Here is a 20,817-nt window from a genome sequence, read left to right as displayed (position 1 = left end):
TTTGGAGACAATTTTGTTCATTTTAGCATCACCATCTTTTCATATGCATAACTTTATTTTTCAGCTGACAAATCTGGTTAGGGGCTTATTTTTGGCGAGAAGGATTGTTCTTTTTAGTGGTCTTATTTTACCGTGCGATACATTTTTAAATCACTTTTTAGAGCATTTTTTAAAGGGTATTAATTAAAAATAATCTTTTTTCGGAGTGTTTTTTGAGTTTGTTTTTTATGGGGTTCCCTTTGCGGGTCCAATAATGATTCTGTTTTATTATGCAGATTCACAGACGTAGTGATACCAAATATGTGGGGGTTTTGTGCATTTTATTAAATTTTACTGTATAAAAACTAATTTGGAGAAAATGTTGTTCATTTTAGCATCACCATCTTTTTATATGCATAACTTTTTTTTATTTTTCAGCTGACAAATCTGGTTAGGGGCTTATTTTTGTGAGAAGAAAAGTTCTTTTTAGTGGTCTTATTTTAGAGTGCGTAACATATTTTTAATCACTTTTTAGATCATTTTTTTAAAAAGATATTAATTAAAAATGATCTTTTTTGAAAAGTTTTTGGCGTCCCCCCCCCCCCCGCGTTTACTGTGCAGGTCCAGTAACGATTCTGTTTTATTATACAGATTGTTTCGGACGCGGCAATACCAAATATGTGCCAGTTTTTTGTGTGTTTGTATTTTTAATAGTTTATTAAGTGTTTTTATGGGAAAATGTCATTTTAGGGGCTTATATTTTTATGTATTTATTTTTTATTTATTCTAATGTGTATTGTTCAGTGATTTTACTTGTTTTTACTTATACTTACTTGAACTTGAAGCAGCGATGATCTGATCGCTGGTTCAAGTTCAATACACTGCTCTACAATACTTTTCCATTGTAGAGCAGTGTAAACTGTCTGAGCATGCAGAGCATGCGCAGACACTTTACAGTCAGACCCGGAAGGGATCTGACTGGCACGTCCCAGAAGTGAGGGAAGGGATCTACAATGTGGCCCTAACTGGCAAAAAGCCTCTCAAACCAGTTCCCCACTTTGTACTGAAGAGACCCAAACAGGCCCAAACAGTGCTGTCTACAGCTATGAATTTGTTTCTTCTGGAATAGTTTCTTCATGTCATTAGGCTTCCTGGTCATGCTTGATGTTCAGGAGGCTGCCTTACAAGGTAGCTAAAAGAGGAGTTTTCCTTTTACCATCCTGTAAAAATTATTTGCATATTTACGAGGGTGGTTCAATAAGTACCCGTGTTAGAAATGAAGACACCATTTTTTCAATTTTTTTTTTTTATATTTTCAACATAGTCCCCTTTTAGAAAGATACAATTCTCCCAACGTTCCTGCCATTTTTTTTAACCCCAACAAAAAATAGGCTTTGTCTAACTCTCCAAAATACGCCTCTGTCCTGGGGGATGACTTTCTCGTTTCAGCTAAAAAAATTTTCCCGCAAGCCATTTCTTCATGTTCGGGAACAAGAAAAAGTTGCAGGGAGCCAGATCTGGTGAAAGAAGGGGTTGTGTGGCAGCAATTTATAATGCAATTCATGCAGTTTGGCGGCGACTACTCCGGATGAATGTGCTGGTGCATTATTGTGGTGAAACAGGACCTTTTTTTTCGCCAAGTGCGACCGTGTCTCCTTCAATAACTCACTGGAGTATTGTCCAGTGATCAGTTTACCTTTTTCTAAAAAACCCATGAAGATTACACTGTTCGCATCCCAAATAATCATCGCCATGACCTTTCCGGCTGATGGGACAGTCTTCACCTTCTTTGGAGCAGATTCACTGGGAGAAATCCATTGTTTGTTGCTTAGTTTCTGGTGTGTAATGATTAGAGATAAGCGAATTTGTTAAAATTCGTTTCGTCCCGATTTTTCGAAAAAATTTGATTCGACCCGAATCAAATCGAATCACGTTAAAAAACAGGCCTTTCATGGCTGCATAGAGCCTGTAGGGTGTTGTATAACGTTGTGCCAAGCTTAAATACGCATAGGGAGCGATGTTTGGTCTTCAAACAGTGCTGTGTTTTAGTATGACACGCACATGACAGCCGCGGCTCTTAGAATCGCTTCACTCTTCACTTCCATGTGCACTTACATAGGCCAACTTCCCCAAATAAGCGAAGCGGGAACGCAGCCTGACAAGGTAACGTCTGTGCCAGCTCGAAAGGAGGGCCAAGATCACACTATAACATCAAAGAGTGCACTCTATTTACACGGACATTAGATGATTCCATAGATTACGACAGAACCTGTTCTGTTAAACGCGGATACATGTGAAAGCCCCCCAAAAGAGTGCAGAGGATGTTGGCAGTAATTTTGCATTGACGTCATTGATCATTTTGCCCTTCTTTTCACACGTCAGTGTCCTCTTTCAATCGGTCAATAATCCATCAGTATTGCTAAAGCCAAAAACAAACAGGAGTTGATCCAGAATAGAGATGAGCAGCAAATGGGATACTTGCATGTCATCTGTGTTCTGACTCAACTCCTGCTTCTGGCTATCAATCCTGAAGCTTTTCATCCTTCTGACAGATGAAATAAAGGGGAAAACCAAACATAGTGGCAACGTCATAGAGTGATGGAGGGTGAAAACAGCATTATGGAAATCACAGGGTGTTCCAGGGAGACAGCGGTCAGTTGGCAGCAGCATGAGTAGGCTGCAGAGTGGCACAATGACAAATTATGGAGGTGGCGGAAACATGGTAGGCCACAAAGTGGCACAATGATAAGAGCGTGGAGGTGGCGCCAGCAGAAGCAGCAGCAGGAGCCCACAGGTGGCAGCAACATGGTGGCAGCAACAGGGATAGCCACAGAGTGGCACAATGATATAGTGTGAAGGTGGCATCAGAAGCAGCAGGAGCCCACAGAGTGGCACAATGATAAAGTGTGAAGGTGGCATCAGTGGCAGCAGCAGCAGGAGTAGCACAATGATATAGTGTGATGGTGGCATCAGAAGCAGCAGGAGCCTGCAGAGTGGCACAATGATATAGTGTGAAGGTGGCATCAGAAGCAGCAGGAGCCCGCAGAGTGGCACAATGATATAGTGTGAAGGTGGCATCAGTAGCAGCAGCCCAGAGAGTGGCACAATGATATAGTGTGTTGGTGGCATCAGAAGCAGCAGGAGCCCGCAGAGTGGCACTATGATATAGTGTGAAGGTGGCATCAGAAGCAGCAAGAGGGGCAGAGTGGCACAATCATATAGTGTGAAGGTGGCATCAGAAGCAGCAGCAGGAGCCAGCAGAGTGGCACAATGATATAGTGTGAAGGCGGCATCAGAAGCAGCAGCTGCAGGAGCCCGCAGCGTGGCACAATGATATAGTGTGAAGGTGGCATCAGAAGCAGCAGCAGGAGCGCGCAGAGTGGCACAATCATATAGAGTGTTGGTGGCATCAGTAACAGCAGCAGCCCACAGAGTGGCACAATGATATAGTGTGAAGGTGGCATCAGAAGCAGCAGGAGCCTGCAGAGTGGCACCATGATATAGTGTGGAGGTGGCGAACAATTCCAGTCCCTGGTAAAGATGGTAGGAGGCAGATGGTGCAACTAGCAGCAGATGTGTGGCATCAGGCAGGGGGCAGCAGTAGTAGCTAAGGCATGTAGTTAGAGCCTCCTCCAAACATTTCTCAACGTTTGGAGGAGGCGTCATGGCTGACCTAATCTGATGCATTAGGCATTGGTGAGTTGAAATCCTGGCCAATCTAAGCCTGATTCATCTTGACAAAGGTCAGTCTCTCCACATTACGGGTGGACAAGCGGGTTCTCCTGGGGGTAACGATGGCCCCGCCGCACTGAACACCCGCTCTGATGCCACACTACTGGCCGGGCAGGACAGCTTCTCTACTGCAAACTCTGCAAGTCGCGGCCACGCATCAAGTTTGGCTTCCCAGTAGTCCATGGGATCCTCTACCTCAGGTGGTAAAGTGATGTCCAAGTAAGCCACCACCTGCTGTTGCAGGGTCTGCTTCATGTCCTGCTGCTGCTGGTGGCGGCTACCCTCCTCACTAGGTGGGTGAAGGAAATTGCTCATTAAGGAATCCAGACTTAAGCGACTGTTGATGGAACTGCTACTGCTCCTACCCCCCCAGCTCCCCACAGCAGCTGTGGTAGTAGTACGTGAGCAATGACTGCCAGGAATCCCCTGGTCAGACCTGACAGAGGATGGACAATGGCGCACATAGGCAGCGGCCAACTGTGTGCTCAGTATTTCTCGCTAGTATGCCAGTTGTTCCTTCCTCTCAGCAGCAGGAAAAAAGTCACCCATTTTGGACCAGTAGCGATTGTCCAATAGGGTGTAGAGCCAAAAGTCATCCCTATGCCGGATGTTGGCTATTCAGCTGTCACTAGTTAGGCAAAGTAAAATGCTGCGGGCCATCTGCGCAAGTGACTCTGAGGGACTCCCGGCCTCCATATCCGCAGTATACTGCCACGGTGTCTTTTTTTTCTTCTTTAATTGCCCCGCTCAACGACTGCAGGCGCCATGCGTAGCAAGGAGCAGGAGCATCTGGACCTGGAGATGATGTCAAAGACAAACAGCTCCCTTCGGCAGAGGAGCTGGAGCCTTGACTTGCTGAAACAGCATGTGTGCCACTAAGATGGACCGCATCTGACACCCGTTTCTCCCAGGCCATTGGATGGTGATGCTGCATGTGTTGGCGCAGGGCCGTGGTGCCAAGGTTAGCTCCCTGGGCACGCTTCACTTTCTGCCCGCAGATACGACATATACCCCTGCTCGGCTCCTCTGGTGTCTTCACAAAAAACTGCCACACCTCTGAGGTGGTAATTTTACTGCCAACACTCTGCACTGAGCGACTACTACCGCTGTAGCCTCGCTGAGCCCCTGTGCCACTGCTTATTTGGGCCTGCGAATCAGGATTTGTACCCCGCTGACGTTTGGCTCCCGTCCTCGCACTGCTGCCACCCTGCTGACTCACAGCCACAGTAGCGACTTGCTGCCTGCTCCGTAAGCTGACACTCTCTCCGCCCGACGATGATGAATCCCCTGCCACACCCGGTTTCCAAGTGCGATCGGCTACATCGTCGTCAATTTGCGTTTACTGGTCACTGCTACTCTCCTCACCAGTGTCAGTATGCACAGCCTGCCTACTGCAGGAAGCAGCGCAAGTCTGCCCCACCTCTTCACTGCAAAGCAGCTGCTGACTGTCCTCAAACACTTCATCCTCGCTGAATAGTGGCGCAGAGCCCAGACCACCTAGTAGCTCTCTGGCTGCGGGAAAGGAACAGGACAGAGCCTGGTTGAGGACAGGTGAGGGCCGCTGACCTGCTCCTGGGCCATGCCAACTAACTGTTGTGTCAGCGGAACCCACGGACTCTTGGCTAGGGTTGTTAGATGTTATATTTGAGGAATTGGATGACCTAGTCAACCATTCAACAACCTTTGGGTTGTTGATCAACACATTGCCACTAGATGACAACAGCAGTTCTGGCCTCACAGAGTCACCCTTGCTGCATCATCCCCTTACTGTGCTGCCACCTCTGCCTGCTCCACCTGCCACCTTTCTGTCTGACATAGTGGTTTATAAACTACGTGGATTTGACAGGTAAATCTGGCTGTAAACTAGAGCCCCCAAAAGGTATTGCAATGTGCGTTATACAGATAACCCACAACTGACGGTGTAATTTCAGCGAAAATCACTGTATAAAGTATGTGGATTTGACACGTAAATCTGGCTGTAAACTAGAGCCACAATAAGGTATGGCAATGTGCGTTATACAGATACCCCACAACTGACAGCTCACTACTGCAGATGCATGAATGTCAAACAGATTTCTTCCTATTCGATTTTGTCACTAAATAGAACTGCTATTTGGGGTATACAGATCCCCCTTAAAGAACAACCAGGGATTGGTCCACCAATCTCTACTGCAGATGCATGAAAGTCAAACAGATTTCTTCCTATTGGATTTTGTCACTAAAAAGAACTGCTATTTGGGGCATATAGAACCCCCTTAGAGAACAGCGAGGGATTGCAGCAAGAATCATACAGCACAATAGCAGCAGCTGGACGCTACAACATGAAGTGTGAAGTGCTGAGATAGAAAATGGCTGGGTTTTATAGGGCTGTGTGACATCACATAAGCCTGCCGGTCGCTGATTGGCTTACAGGTCTGCAGATGTCATCGGAAGATGTTCCTTTCTCCTTCCCAGAGTTCTCTGCCCCATGTAACACGTTGTTCTCGCGCCCATTTAGCAGAAACATGAGGGGAAAAAAACAACTTCGTTCCCGCGAATCAGCATAAACTTTGGCTTTGTGATGAATCAAATTTTTCATGAAATTCTTACCGAAGTTAGAATTATTAGAATCGATTCGCCCATCTCTAGTAATGATGAATCCATGTTTCATCAACAGCGACAACCCGACGCAAAGCTCCTTCAGATCTCACTTAAATTGCTCCAAACACTACTTCGAAGTTAACAGCCACATCCGCTGTCCACCGTGAGCAATCGCAGCACACATTACCTTATTCTGAATGTAGCGCGTCAATCCATATGACCCTGTGCTTTTTTCCTTCCTTGGCTATACACTTCTTCTGGACTGCCATCCAGCTCCAGGGTTTGACGCTGCAACTCCACCGTGACCTAAAACATCAACCCCCCCTCCCCTGTGTATGCACACATATCTTGGCGCCTGGCTCAAAAAATCCCCCAACACAATTTTTTACTCAATGTCTAGATACACCTGACATGCTCATATTTACTTATTTCAGCTGAACACTGATCTTTCCTAGTAGCATATGTTTGCGCAAGTAAACCATAAAGGGTCTCTTTGTACTACCGATGTACTGCAAATAGCATTGTTCACAAAAAATCAAATAAACTACATATTTAATATTTCAATTAATATTTTAAAGGACACCTGTCATCAGGTCTGTGTCACTACTACCTGTTGGAGCAGCTCACAAGGATCCATCCCAGCCTTTATCTAGTTATTTCATACATTATTCATTGTAAAATCATCTATTTTTTATTATGTAAATGAGGCTGGTCACATGGTCATAGACAGTGATGTCACCCCTGTTACCCCTCCCCTCTCCTCCCCCTGCTCATGCCTGTATGTAATGTATAGTAAAGCATTGCTAGTGTGTCTGTGCTGCATCTGCTGACATGCTGCATCCTCCTAATACACAGAGACACAGACATCAGCTACACATGAATCTGACATGTTCTGCTGTAACATGGCTGCCTGGAGCTGCTATACACACACACATGCACACACAGGCTGCAGGAGGCATGGCCACCAGCAAGCACATCATTATACAGCCTCACACCATTATACAGGCTGTCAGTCAAGCACTGGGGGTGTGGCTGTGCCTCCCACTCATGAATAGAGTGGACAGCTTGAATATGCTAATGCTTCATTGGACATTTGCATACAGCTTTAGGACCTCATTGCTTAGGTTTACAGGCATGTAGAGGGACAATGAAGGGATAGAGGCAATGCTCTCTAATGGCAGTTTATGAAAATATATTTAGTTTAGGGGGGTTATTTTGCATGACGGGTTCTCTTTAAATTGTAGCTCTTATTTGAGTGTACTGACCAAAAAAATTTTTTTAAGGCATATGAATGGACACACATTTCAATGTAAACCTCCGCACCTATAAATAAATATATATCCCCAAATTTTTGCCCTGCTTCTTTTGAGTACGGCAATACCAGAGATGTGGATGTCAACTGCTGTTTCATCGCACAGCGATGTCCAGAACAGAGTTACTGCTATTGGGTTTTTGGAAGGTAAATTTGGCTGCAAATGTTTTGTGGTGCCACAGAGCCCCGGAAATAACAGTACAATAGAAAATCCCCAAAGATGTCACCATTTAGGAAACTATACCATTCAAAGAATTTATCTGGGGTTAAGGTGAGCATTTTAACCCCCAACATGCTAGCCAAAATCTAATGCAAAGTAAAAGGTGCAGAGTAAAAATTGTGTTTTATCGCAAACATTTCATTTTAGTGCCTAATATATTGTGCCCAACCCATGCCACTTTAAACAAACACCCCAAAAATCATTCTGCGGGTTTGCGAGAACGGCAATACCACACGTGCTAATAATTCACAGGCTGGGCACACAGCATGGCTGACAAGGGAAGAAGCTCAGTTTTCACTAGATTGGTGTTGGGGGTGCCCCTGAGGTACCACTACAATAGAAACCCCCAAGTACTGACTCCATTTTGGAAAGGGCACCATCAAAGAATGTATGTAGGGTTGTATGAGCATTTTAACCCTAAAGATGCTGGCTCCAATTTAATACAAAGTGAGCAGTTCAGAGTAAAAATTGCATTGCAATTTATCAAACATGCCATTGTAGTGACAAATGTATTTTTCTCAACTATTGCCACTGGCGAAAGATTCATCAAAAATCATTCAACAGGTTACCCCGGTTAGGGCAATACCCCATATGTGGCAATAATATGCAGGATGCAGAGACAGCAGGGCTCAAAAGGGAATAACTGGCAATTGGAGCACAGACAATTTTTTTTCTTTTTGCCATTATGAAACATTTGTTGATGCCATAATGGAAAGTACATAGTAAAAAAATATCCATTATGCCATATTGTGCCCAGCTCCTGCCCCCCGGGCACTCCAGGCGCAGAAGCCCCGGGCACTCCAGGCGCAGAAGCCCCGGGCACTCCAGGCGCAGAAGCCCCGGGCACTCCAGGCGCAGAAGCCCCGGGCACTCCAGGCGCAGAAGCCCCGGGCACTCCAGGCGCAGAGCACACAATGAAAGACATAAAAACAGAACCCACAGAAAAAGCTGTAAATCCTGGAACTTGGAATTTTTCAGCTTTCCAGTACATTGCATTGAATATTAAATTGTGCCACTAAAAAGTTAGTTCATAGGTTTGTTCTTAAATGGAATTTGCATGTAAGTCGAAACTGTATGTTTTAAAATTGTAGTTTTTTTTTTTTTTTGCCACAGTGACAATTGGAGTTTCAATTTTTTTTTGCTGTAATGGGACCAGAGATTAAATAAAGCTTCTGCACTGCATCCTCCAACAAGCCAATGCCATGCGCAATTATGGGTATCCAAGGGCGCTTGTGCGATCTTACCAGCAAAGCATCCTTGGATAGCCACAAGGACTTGTAGGAGGATATAGCGCTGATATAGCGCTACAAGAAAGAAAAGCTATAAAGATACTAACATTTTGCAAATTCCACCTACATCACATCACCCCTGCTACTTCATTTGACTCCACCCACAAAATATGGCCACTCTTAGAATTTTTTACAGGGCCTCTTTAATTTCCCAGTCTGTCCCTGCCCCGGACAGAGGAGGCAATTGGGTTCATACATTGAGTGGCTTTCTGGAAGATGGAGTTGGATACTAGGTAACCAATAGAGCTGATCTTATTTATATATGTAGATATATTTGTGACCTGCAATGAATGCAAGTAGAGAAAAAAGGGGAATTGATTGATGCGCTACTTCCAAAGTTCAATGTTAGAGTTTTTACTAGTAATTATTGTTTGATATTGCATTTCAACACTGTATTGGTGTCTTCATCAGGTCAGAGTCTATAGTCATAATGAAATAAAACAAACAAAATAAAAAAGGCTAATTAGTAGCAAGTAGCATACAAATAAGAAACATAAAACAAATATCTGTAGAAAAGTAGATATATCATATGTAAATGAAAAATTTAAATATAAATATGGAAACCGATGGTGGATAGGGAATATAAATGTATAAAAATATGAAATATGAATATATAAATATGAATCAAAATTAAAAAAAATGTTTAAATATATTAAAAATATATGTAAATATATGTAAATAAATGGAGAGTGTCGTATCATGGAAATCAATAGGGTAAATATCAATGAAATAAATGCTAAATCAATAAAATAAATGAATATATACATAATCGATAAATAGTAATCAAAGAAGAATCAATAATCAGTCAATAAATACACTCACCAGCCACTTTATTAGGTACACCTGTCCAACTGCTCGTTAACACTTAATTTCTAATCAGCCAATCACATGGCGGCAACTCAGTGCATTTAGGCATGTAGACATGGTCAAGACAATCTCCTGCAGTTCAAACCGAGCATCAGTATGGGGAAGAAAGGGGATTTGAGTGCCTTTGAACGTGGCATGGTTGTTGGTGCCAGAAGGGCTGGTCTGAGTATTTCAGAAACTGCTGATCTACTGGGATTTTCACGCACAACCATCTCTAGGGTTTACAGAGAATGGTCCGAAAAAGAAAAAACATCCAGTGAGCGGCAGTTCTGTGGGCGGAAATGCCTTGTTGATGCCAGAGGTCAGAGGAGAATGGTTCGAGCTGATAGAAAGGCAACAGTGACTCAAATCGCCACCCGTTACAACCAAGGTAGGTGTGGGGAATATTTTCTTGGCACTCTTTGGGCCCCTTGGTACCAATTAAGCATCGTTGCAACGACACAGCCTACCTGAGTATTGTTGCTGCCCATATCTATCCCTTTATGACCACAATGTACCCAACATCTGATGGCTACTTTCAGCAGGATAATGCGCTGGAATCATCTCAGACTGGTTTCTTGAACATGACAATGAGTTCACTGTACTCAAATGGCCTCCACAGTCACCAGATCTCAATCCAATAGAGCATCTTTGGGATGTGGTGGAACGGGAGATTCGCATCATGGATGTGCAGCCGACAAATCTGCAGCAACTGTGTGATGCCATCATGTCAATATGGACCAAAATCTCTGAGGAATGCTATTCTCTGTTGAATCTATGCCACGAAGAATTGAGGCAGTTCTGAAGGCAAAAGGGGGTCCAACCCGTTACTAGCATGGTGTACCTAATAAAATGGCCAGTGAGTCAGTTCAATCAGGCCAATAAAAGCATTAGGACCGCGCAGAGCAGATAAATAAACGTTTGAACAATTTCTCAGTTCACTGCCTAAATAAAACAAAAATGCATGTGATATATATATATATATATATATATATATATATATATATATATATATATATAGTAATTTGATGCAAATATGTAGATAAATTAATTGGATAAATAAATAAATGGAATGAAGTGGCTGGGGATGAGCTGTGTAGTGTAGACTAGGATTACAGTATTGGTGTACCTGAAAGAGCGGACTGGCACAGATTGATCTCTTGCTGGTGTCTGAACCCTATTTAAAAGGAATATAAATAGAGATGAAGAGCCAGAACAGCAAAATAGCAGAAAGGAGGGTGAAAGATGAGATTCGGGGGTATCAGTTATCTTACCATGATGCTTATTTTGCCAGGAAAGGTGGCTAAGGGTGTGCGTCAGAATCGGTGCGGTCTTATTGATAGCCGCGTCAGCTGGAAGCAAGAGTGGAGGAAGAGTGCGCAGGCACACTGGTATGGAGGCACGTGAATGACCTAAGGTATGGGTCAGGGAGTAGATCCAAACATATAGGACAATTGGATGGGCAAAAGTGGGGGGACAAGCAGAATGTTCCAATCTTATAAATAAAACTTAACTTTTAATTGTTACTCAAAAATGTCTTCAATAAGAACCACATTAATGTATTATCAACCATCTAATCAAGAGAAATACCTCAAGCCTTATCGTGTCCCAGTTCATTAGTGTAAAAAATATCACACAATGCATCATTTTAAAGCCACAGACCAACAGTAAATAGTGTGGAGTTCAACAGGTGTCGGAGTCGTATTGGATCCTAAGGTCATGCAATCGGAATGCCTCCGTATAGTCCCGGGGTTAGAGGGGGGTTTGACCAGAAGTGGCGGAGTTAAAATGATGTTTCGACCATATGGTTCAAGCCTGAGGGTAAAAGGGTGTCCAGTTTGTAGATCCAGCACGACTCCTTTTGACGGAGTTTATGAAATCTGTTGCTGATGGGGGAGGGTATCTGTTCTATCGGAGTGATCCTGTTGCCACTGAAGTCTTTCTTGTGCTTGAGAGCAAAATGAATTGATATTGTTGATATTGGACCTGTGGTTGTTGATTCTGATGTGCAGTTCCTGGGGGGTTGCATACTGAAGATTGCATGGACATTCGAGTAATTAAATGATATAAGTGAAGTGACAGTTAAGGAAAGAGTATTTCAAAGTTTTCACCAGAGGTGATTGAGTTGAAGGATTTTCTCTTGTGTTTGATATTTAGACAGTACAGGCATTTTGAAGACCAGCACTAGAAAGCCGCTTTCAGGGTCAATAGGTATTGTGTGCAGTGATGAAGTTGAGTGGAGGGGTTTTGGGGAGTGGGTTCCTTGTTTGTTTGAATGAAGGCATTGTTTCTGAGTGAAGAATAGCGTTTTAGTGAAAGCATCATGCACCAATATTTTTGGGTAGTGTTTTTCCTTGATACGTTGTTTGAGGACTTGTGCTTGAGAAAGGATGGTGGTGGTATCAGAACATTTTTTTCTGATCGGTTTGAATTGGCCATAAGATATGTTGGGAAGCCATGGTGTATGATGTGCGCTACAGAAGTTCAAGTAGCTATTAACATCTACAAATTTAAAATGGGGGCTAGTGGAGAGGATGACTCTGCTATTCAACTGTATGGAAAATCGATTTGTGTGGTTGAGTGGTTGTGGGTGAAAATGAGGCCCATCTTGTTGTTATTTAGTTATGAGATTGATTCATTTGCTGTGCCTGGACTCCCTTCCCAGATGAAGACTAAATCCTCTATGTAACGGCGGAAGAAAATGATGTTGTGGTGGAATGGGTTTGGGCCATGGATGTATTCTTTTTCAAAGGTGCCCATGTAGAGGTTTGCATAGGCACCTAATAAAGCGAGGTACAGGTGCCATTTAGAGATGAGCGAACATGCTCGTCCGAGCTTGATGCTCGGTCGAGCATTAGCGTACTCGAAACTGCTCGTTGCTCGGACGAATACTTCGCCCGCTCGAGAAAATGGCAGCTCCCGCCGTTTTGCTTTTTGGCGGCCAGAAACAGAGCCAATCACAAGCCAGGAGACTCTGCACTCCACCCAGCATGACGTGGTACCCTTACACGTCGATAGCAGTGGTTGGCTGGCCAGATCAGGTGACCCTGGGATAGACTAGCCGCTGCCCGCGCTGCTCGGATCATTCTGTGTCTGGATGCCGCTAGGGAGAGAGCTGCTGCTGGTCAGGGAAAGCGTTAGGGTGTTCTATTAGCTTACTGTTAGGCAGGAGTGATTCTCCAAGAACCCAACAGCCCTTCTTAGGGCTACAATAACGTTCTACTTTTTTTTTTTTATTTGCAGCTAGTACCATATTGTGAGGAATTTGCAGGGGGACTTGCTACCGTTGTGTTTAGCTCTTAGTGACACACATATCCACCTCAAACACCAAAGTGGGAAAATTTATTAGGGGTTTGATTTCAATTAGGCACAGTCTGCCATTTACTTTTTATTTTACGTTTATTTTTTTAATAACTCAGTGTCATCTCATCTGGCATAGTAGTGTGCTTTCATACTTGGCTAGAAAATAGCCATAGGAGAATCCAAACAGCTTACTTACGCCTACAGTAGCGTTATATATATTTGATTTCTGGTTGATCTGCTGGTGGCTGTACTTGCTGCAGTGCATCTACTAGCAAATTGTGAGCAATTTGTAGTGAGACTTGCGACCGCTGTGTTTTGCGCTTAGTGACGCACATATCCATTGCAAAGACCGAAGTGGGAAAATTTAGTAGGGGTTGGATTTCAATTAGGCACAGTCTGCCATTTTTCCTTTTTTATTTTACGTTTATTTTGTTTCATAACTCTGAGTCATCTCATCTGGCATAGTAGTGTGCTTTCATACTTGGCTAGAAAATAGCCATAGGAGAATCTAAACGGCTTACTTACGCCTACAGTAGCGTTATATATATTTGATTTCTGCTTGATCTGCTGGTGGCTGTACTTGCTGCAGTGCATCTACTAGCCAATTGTGAGCAATTTGTAGTGAGACTTGCGACCGCTGTGTTTTGCGCTTAGTGACGCACATATCCATTGCAAAGACCGAAGTGGGAAAATTTAGTAGGGGTTGGATTTCAATTAGGCACAGTCTGCCATTTTTCCTTTTTTATTTTACGTTTATTTTGTTTCATAACTCTGCGTCATCTCATCTGGCATAGTAGTGTGCTTTCATACTTGGCTAGAAAATAGCCATAGCAATAGGATAGCATCGTTTGGTTTTAAAAACTCAAAAAAAAAAAAAAAACACAAAAAAAAAGTTAAAAAAAAGTTAAAGTTATAACTCTCATTTTCAAAATGTTTAACCCGAGGGCTAGGGTTAGAGGACGAGGGCGGGGACGTGGGCGTCCAACTACTGCAGGGGTCAGAGGCCGTGGTCCTGGGCGGGGTGAGACACCACCTGCTTATGAGGGAGCAGGGGAACGCCGCAGAGCTACACTGCCTAGGTTCATGTCTGAAGTTACTGGGACTCGTGGTAGAGCACTGCCAGAACAGTGCGAACAGGTGATGTCGTGGATTGCCGACAATGCTTCGAGCAATTTGTCCACCAGTCAGTCTTCCACGCAGTCTACCCATGTCACCGAAATCGGCACTCCTCCAGCTCCTGCACCTCAGCCTCCTCCCCCCCAGTCTGCCCCCTCCCAGGAAAATTTGCCATTTGAACCGGCATACTCTGAGGAACTGTTTTCTGGACCCTTCCCACAGTCACAAACCACTTGTCCGGTTGCTGCTGAGCAATTTTCCGATGCCCAGGTTTTCCACCAGTCACAGTCTGTGGGTGATGATGACCTTCTTGACGTAGTGGAAGTGTGTAAAGAGGTGTCCGACGATGAGGAGACACGGTTGTCAGACAGTGGGGAAGTTGTTGTCAGGGCAGGAAGTCCGAGGGGGGAGCAGACTGAGGGATCGGAGGATGATGAGGTGACAGACCCAAGCTGGGTTGATAGGCCGGGTGAACACAGTGCTTCTGAGACGGAGGAGAGTCCTCGACCAGAACAGGTTGGAAGAGGCAGTGGTGGGGCCAGACGGAGAGGCAGGGCCAGAGCTGGTGCATCAGCGCCAAATGTGTCAACTAGTGAAGCTCCCGTGGCGAGGGCTCTTGCGGCGAGGGCTAGATTTTCAGAAGTCTGGAGGTTCTTTAAGGAAACACCGGATGACCGACGGACTGTGGTGTGCAACATTTGCCAAACCAGGCTCAGCAGGGGTTCCACCACTACTAGCTTAACTACCACCAGTATGCGCAGGCATATGAATGCTAAACACCCCACTCAGTGGCAACAAGCCCGTTCACCTCCGGCCGTGCACACCACTGCTCCTTCCCCTGTGTCAGCTGATAGTCAGCCCCCTGCCCAGGACCCTGCCACAAAAACCCCATCGTCGCCTCCACGATCCTCCACAGCATCCACCAGCGTTCAGCTCTCCATACCCCAGACGCTGGAGCGGAAACGCAAATATAGTGCAACCCACCCGCACGCCCAAGCCCTTAATGTCCACATCTCCAGATTGCTTAGCCTGGAGATGCTGCCCTATAGGCTAGTAGAGACCGAGGCCTTTCGCAACCTCATGGCGGCGGCCGCCCCTCGGTATTCGGTCCCCAGCCGCCACTACTTTCCCGGTGTGCCGTCCCAGCCCTGCACCAGCACGTGTCAGACAACATCACCCGTGCCCTGACCAACGCCGTTTCTGACAAGGTCCACCTGACCACGGACACGTGGACGAGTGCTGCCGGGCAGGGCCACTATATATCGCTGACGGCACATTGGGTTAACTTGGTGGAGGCTGGGACCGAGTCTGACCCTGGGGCTGGTCATATACTGCCGACGCCGAGGATTGCGGGGCCTACCTCGGTCCAGGTGTTTCAGGCCTACTATGCCTCCTCCTCCTCCCACCCCTCCTCCACCTCCTCCTCCGAACTACCATCCGTGGGCACGGCGCCATCAGTCGGTAGCTCTAGGCACAGCAGCAGTGCCGTCGCTAAGCGACAGCAGGCGGTGCTCAAACTGCTGAGCCTAGGCGATAAAAGGCACACCGCCCAAGAGCTATTACAGGGCATCACGGCACAGACTGATCTGTGGCTGGCACCGCTGAACCTGAAGCCAGGCATGGTTGTGTGTGACAACGGCCGTAACCTGGTGGCGGCTCTGCAACTTGGCAGACTGACACATGTGCCATGCCTGGCCCATGTGTTAAATCTGATAGTTCAGCGTTTCCTCAAGACATACCCCAATCTGTCAGATTTGCTCACGAAGGTGCGCCGCATCTGTGCGCATTTCAGGAAGTCCAGCACAGATGCTGCCACTCTCAGGGCAGCGCAGCGCCGCCTCCAACTGCCCGCTCACCGACTGTTGTGCGACGTGCCCACGAGGTGGAATTCAACACTGACCATGTTATCCAGAGTTTACCAGCAGCGCAGAGCGATTGTAGACTGCCAGATGTCAACTTCCACCAGAACTGGTAGTCAGGTCAGTCAGCTTCCTCAAGTCTACAATGAGGAGTGGACGTGGATGTCTGATATCTGTCAGGTGCTGAGTAACTTTGAGGAGTCAACACAGATGGTCAGTGGCGATGCCGCCATCATCAGCCTCACCATCCCGCTGCTTGGCCTGTTGAAAAACTCTCTGGTCAGCATGAAGTCGGAAGCTTTGCGCTCGTCACAAGAGACGGGGGAAGAAGATTCCCTTGTTGATAGCCAAAGCACCCTTAGGTCTGTTTCTCAGCGCATATCGGAGGAGGTGGAGGTGGAGGAGGATGAGGAGGAAGAGGAGGAGAATGTTGGCGAGACACAAGAGGGGACCATTGTTGAGTCCTTCACTGTTCAGCGTGTATGGGCAGAAGAAGAGGAGTTGGAGGAGTTGGAGGAGGAGGAAATGGACAGTCAGGCCAGTGAGGGGAGTGAATTCTTACGCGTTGGTACTCTGGCGCATATGGCAGATTTCATGCTAGGCTGCCTATCCCGTGACCCTCGCGTTCAAAGAATTTATTCCAGCACCGATTACTGGGTGTTCACTCTCCTGGACCCACGGTACAAGCAAAATCTTTCCACTCTCATCCCTGCAGAGGAAAGGAGTGTGAGAATGCATGAATACCAGCAGGCCCTGGTGCACAAGCTGAAACAGTATTTCCCTTCTTACAGCGCTAGCGGCAGAAAGCGTAGTTCTGCGGGACAAGTAGCGAGGGAGAGTAGGCGAGCAGGCAGCTTGTCCAGCACTGGCAAGGGTACGCTTTACAAAGCTTTGCCAGCTTTATGTCACCTGTCCCCAGTCTCGGCAGAGTAGGGCTGATCTTTACAGAAAGATGGTGAGGGAGTACGTAGCTGACCATACCATCGTCCTAAATGATCACACAGCTCCCTACAACTACTGGGTTTCAAAGCTGGACATGTGGCACGAACTGGCACTGTACGCCTTGGAGGTTCTTGCCTGCCCTCCCGCTAGCGTCTTGTCCGAGCGGGTTTTCAGTGCAGCTGGTGGCATCATCACCGATAAGCGTACACGCCTGTCGACTGACAGCGCTGACAGGCTGACGCTTATTAAGATGAATAAAGCCTGGATTTCTCATAATTTCCAATCTCCACCAGGTGAAGGAAGCTCAACCTGAATAATTGATCCACTCCTCCTCCTCCTCATTTTCCTCCTTCTCCTCCTCTTTGTACAGTAAAGCAGAGGAAACTGGCTATTTTTTGACAGGGCCCACTGGCTCTAGCTATAGTACTTTATGCATTTAATTTTTCTGGAGGGCCACCGACCCGGTCCTCTGTTTTAAACAATTTTGGGAGTGCCACATACAGGCACTCAATCTATTCAATTTTTCTGGAGGGCCACCGACCCGTTCCTCTGTTTTAAACAATTTTTGGGAGTGCCACATACAGGCACTCAATCTATTCAATTTTTCTGGAGGGCCACCTACCTGCTCCTCTGGTTTGAAAACTTTTTGGGAGTGCCACATACAGGCACTCAATCTATTCAATTTTTCTGGAGGGCCACCGACCCGTTCCTCTGTTTTAAACAATTTTTGGGAGTGCCACATACAGGCACTCAATCTATTCAATTTTTCTGGAGGGCCACCTACCTGCTCCTCTGGTTTGAAAACTTTTTGGGACTGCCACATACAGGCACTCAATCAATTCCATTTTTCTGGAGGGCCACCTACCTGCTCCTCTGGTTTGAAAACTTTTTGGGACTGCCACATACAGGCACTATCCAAATTAAATTGTCTCCATAGCAGCCTCCACACGTTGTCTCCATTGCTACCTCCAAAAGTCGTCCATATAGCTGCCTCCATACATCGTCCCTTTATCAAACGAGGTGTGTCAGGCAGAAATTTGGGTTGTTTTCATGGATTCCACATCAAAGTTGTTAACTTTGTCGCCACCCAGCTGTGTTATCCACAAAATATACTAATAAACTTTTATCATTTACCAATATTATTTCAGCGCTTCTTGCGCATCTGTTTACATTCCCCTCACCCGCCATATCCCAAACTTATAAGAACGCTACTACACTTGATCTTATACAAAAGGTTCTTAGAAGTGCTGTTTGGGGAGTAGCCTAGAGACAGGGGCTTGGATTGGCGAAAGCTCGCCTGGCTGCGGAGCGCCAGCTCCATCCCAAGATCCAACTAACATAGTTTTAACTGCAGCACCTTTAATCTACTACTAGTTCACTGCCTCCATAATAATAATAATAATAATCTTTATTTATATAGCGCCATCATATTCCGTAGCGCTTTACAAATCATAGGAAACAAATACAAATGTAATGTAACAGAGCACAACATTTGTATGGAACAACAGGAGTGAGGTCCCTGCTCGCCAGAGCTTACGGTTTATGAAGATGATGGGGTAACACGAGGTAAAACAATATTTAATGGTCAAGCCATTCTTCTTAGGGAATAGAACAAAATATAATAAATGGAATTGCTGTCGCTTGAACCACTCAGCCGTCATCTTATATACCAGGTCCAGGGTGAATGGGACTGTAGAGAAGTCTGGTGCCTGTTAGTTGCTGGATAACAGATGGGAGGACGACACAGGACGGGTTAGTAGAAGAGTTAAAACTTCATGCAGTTAATGAGTGTTATAGGCTTGCCTAAAGAAATGGGTTTTAAGAGCACGTTTGAAACTTTGGAGGTTAGGTATTAGTCTGATAGTCCAGGGCAGAGCATTCCATAGAATTGGTGCAGCTCTAGAGAAGTCTTGGAGACGCGAGTGGGAGGTCCGCACTAGGGTAGAGGTTAATCTAAGATCACTGGCGGATCTAAGAGCACGGGTTGGGCGATAGACTGAGATAAGAGAGGAGAGGTAGGGGGGTGCAGCATTATACAGAGCTTTATGGATGAGGGTTATTATTTTAAACTATTCGAAAGGAGACTGGAAGCCAGTGCAGCGACTGGCATGAACTGTAAGCATACATGGTCCCCTTATCAAACGAGCTGTGTCAGGCAGAATTTTGGGTTGTTTTCATGGCTTCCACAACAAACTTGTTAACTTTGTCGCCACCCTGCTGTGTAATCCACAAAAAATACTGGCAAAGTTTTATCATTTACCGATATTATTTCAGCGCTTCTTGCGCATCTGTTTACATTCCCCTCACCCGCCATATCCTAAACTTATAAGAACGCTACTACACTTGATCTTATACAAAAGGTTCTTAGAAGTGCTGTTTGGGGAGTAGCCTAGAGACAGGGGCTTGGATTGGCGAAAGCTCGCCTGGCAGCGGAGCGCCAGCTCCATGCCAAGATCCAACTAACATAGTTTTAACTGCAGCACCTTTAATCTACTACTAGTTCACTGCCTCCATACATGGTCCCCTTATCAAACGAGCTGTGTCAGGCAGAATTTTGGGTTGTTTTCATGGCTTCCATGTTAACTTTGTCGCCACCCTGCTGTGTAATCCACAAAATATACTGGCAAACTTTTATCATGTACCGATATTATTTGAGCGCTTCTTGCTCACCTCCTTTGGTTCCTCTCTGCCACCCATTGGTTTGAAGCCTGAGTCCATTTAGGGTAAGTAGCCATGCCACTCTCTAGCCTGCCGCTGCTGCCTCTGCATGCCATCCCCTATAGTGTCAGGGTCAATTATTGGATGTTTTAGATGCTATCTAGCTTCATTCTGTCACTCTGTCATGGCCATGCTGTTGCCCATAATTTTGGCATAATGGTGCGATTAAGCAGCCTCAGAGGCATCCATGCATGCTGCCCCTGCTGTTTCCTGTCCATTTCCGTGGTGTTTCCATCCTTTTCTGAGGTTCCCAGGTGTTTGGCCAAGCTTCCCTGTGCAGAGCCTTGGTCCCCTTGAAAAATGCTCGAGTCTCCCATTGACTTCAATGGGGCTCGTTATTCGAGACGAGCACTCGAGCATCGGGAAAAGTTCGTCTCGAATAACGAGTACCCGAGCATTTTAGTGCTCGCTCATCTCTAGTGCCATTGTAAAAGGGGTTTTAAAAGTTTGTTTTGTATAGAAGGCTAGTAGATCATGACTAAGAGCTGTATACCAAGGCTGCTTGAAGTGAGTAGGTCCACTGATGTGTGCTTTTTTTTTCCTAAATACGATGTATATATTCACGGTAAACCACTATAATAAAACTTTCTGCAGCGAAACTTGAGTATTTTTTGTACAGATAAATGTAGCAATCAAACCTACCTCATGATCTTGCTCTGTCTTTGTCAAACGCATCTGTCTAAGCATTTGAGAGCGTTGTTCCATCATTAGAGTTCTTTCATATGTGTATGCTGATATATCACTATTGTTCTGCAAAGCAAATGAAAAGTACATTAAGGGAAACAATTCTATATAAACATAACTATCAATGTTATCTAGATGTAAAAAGGCATCTCGGCCCTCCTTGAAGCGCTCTGCTGTCCCTAGCGCCTAGCTCCCTGTGACCAGCAACGGAGACCGACTATTCCACTGATTAACACT

At 45.5% G+C, this 20,817-nt stretch overlaps 1 protein-coding gene across 8 annotated transcripts in view; it reads right to left on the bottom strand.

The window, feature by feature from the left end:
- Window positions 1-20,817, bottom strand: part of SLC12A4 (solute carrier family 12 member 4) — a 743,054-nt gene that overhangs the window by 124,244 nt on the left and 597,993 nt on the right. For all 8 annotated transcript variants that reach the window (XM_072117770.1, XM_072117769.1, XM_072117767.1 and 5 more), the window contains one exon: window positions 20,539-20,646. In XM_072117770.1, the coding sequence (XP_071973871.1) occupies window positions 20,539-20,646 (108 nt within the window). The remainder of the gene's footprint in view (window positions 1-20,538; window positions 20,647-20,817) is intronic.

Source organism: Engystomops pustulosus, chromosome 7 (genome assembly GCF_040894005.1).
Source record: "Engystomops pustulosus chromosome 7, aEngPut4.maternal, whole genome shotgun sequence".
NCBI classification, from domain to species: Eukaryota; Metazoa; Chordata; class Amphibia; order Anura; family Leptodactylidae; genus Engystomops; species Engystomops pustulosus.
Note: the sequence above shows the minus strand (reverse complement) of the source record. Positions and strands in the feature narration are given on the sequence as shown.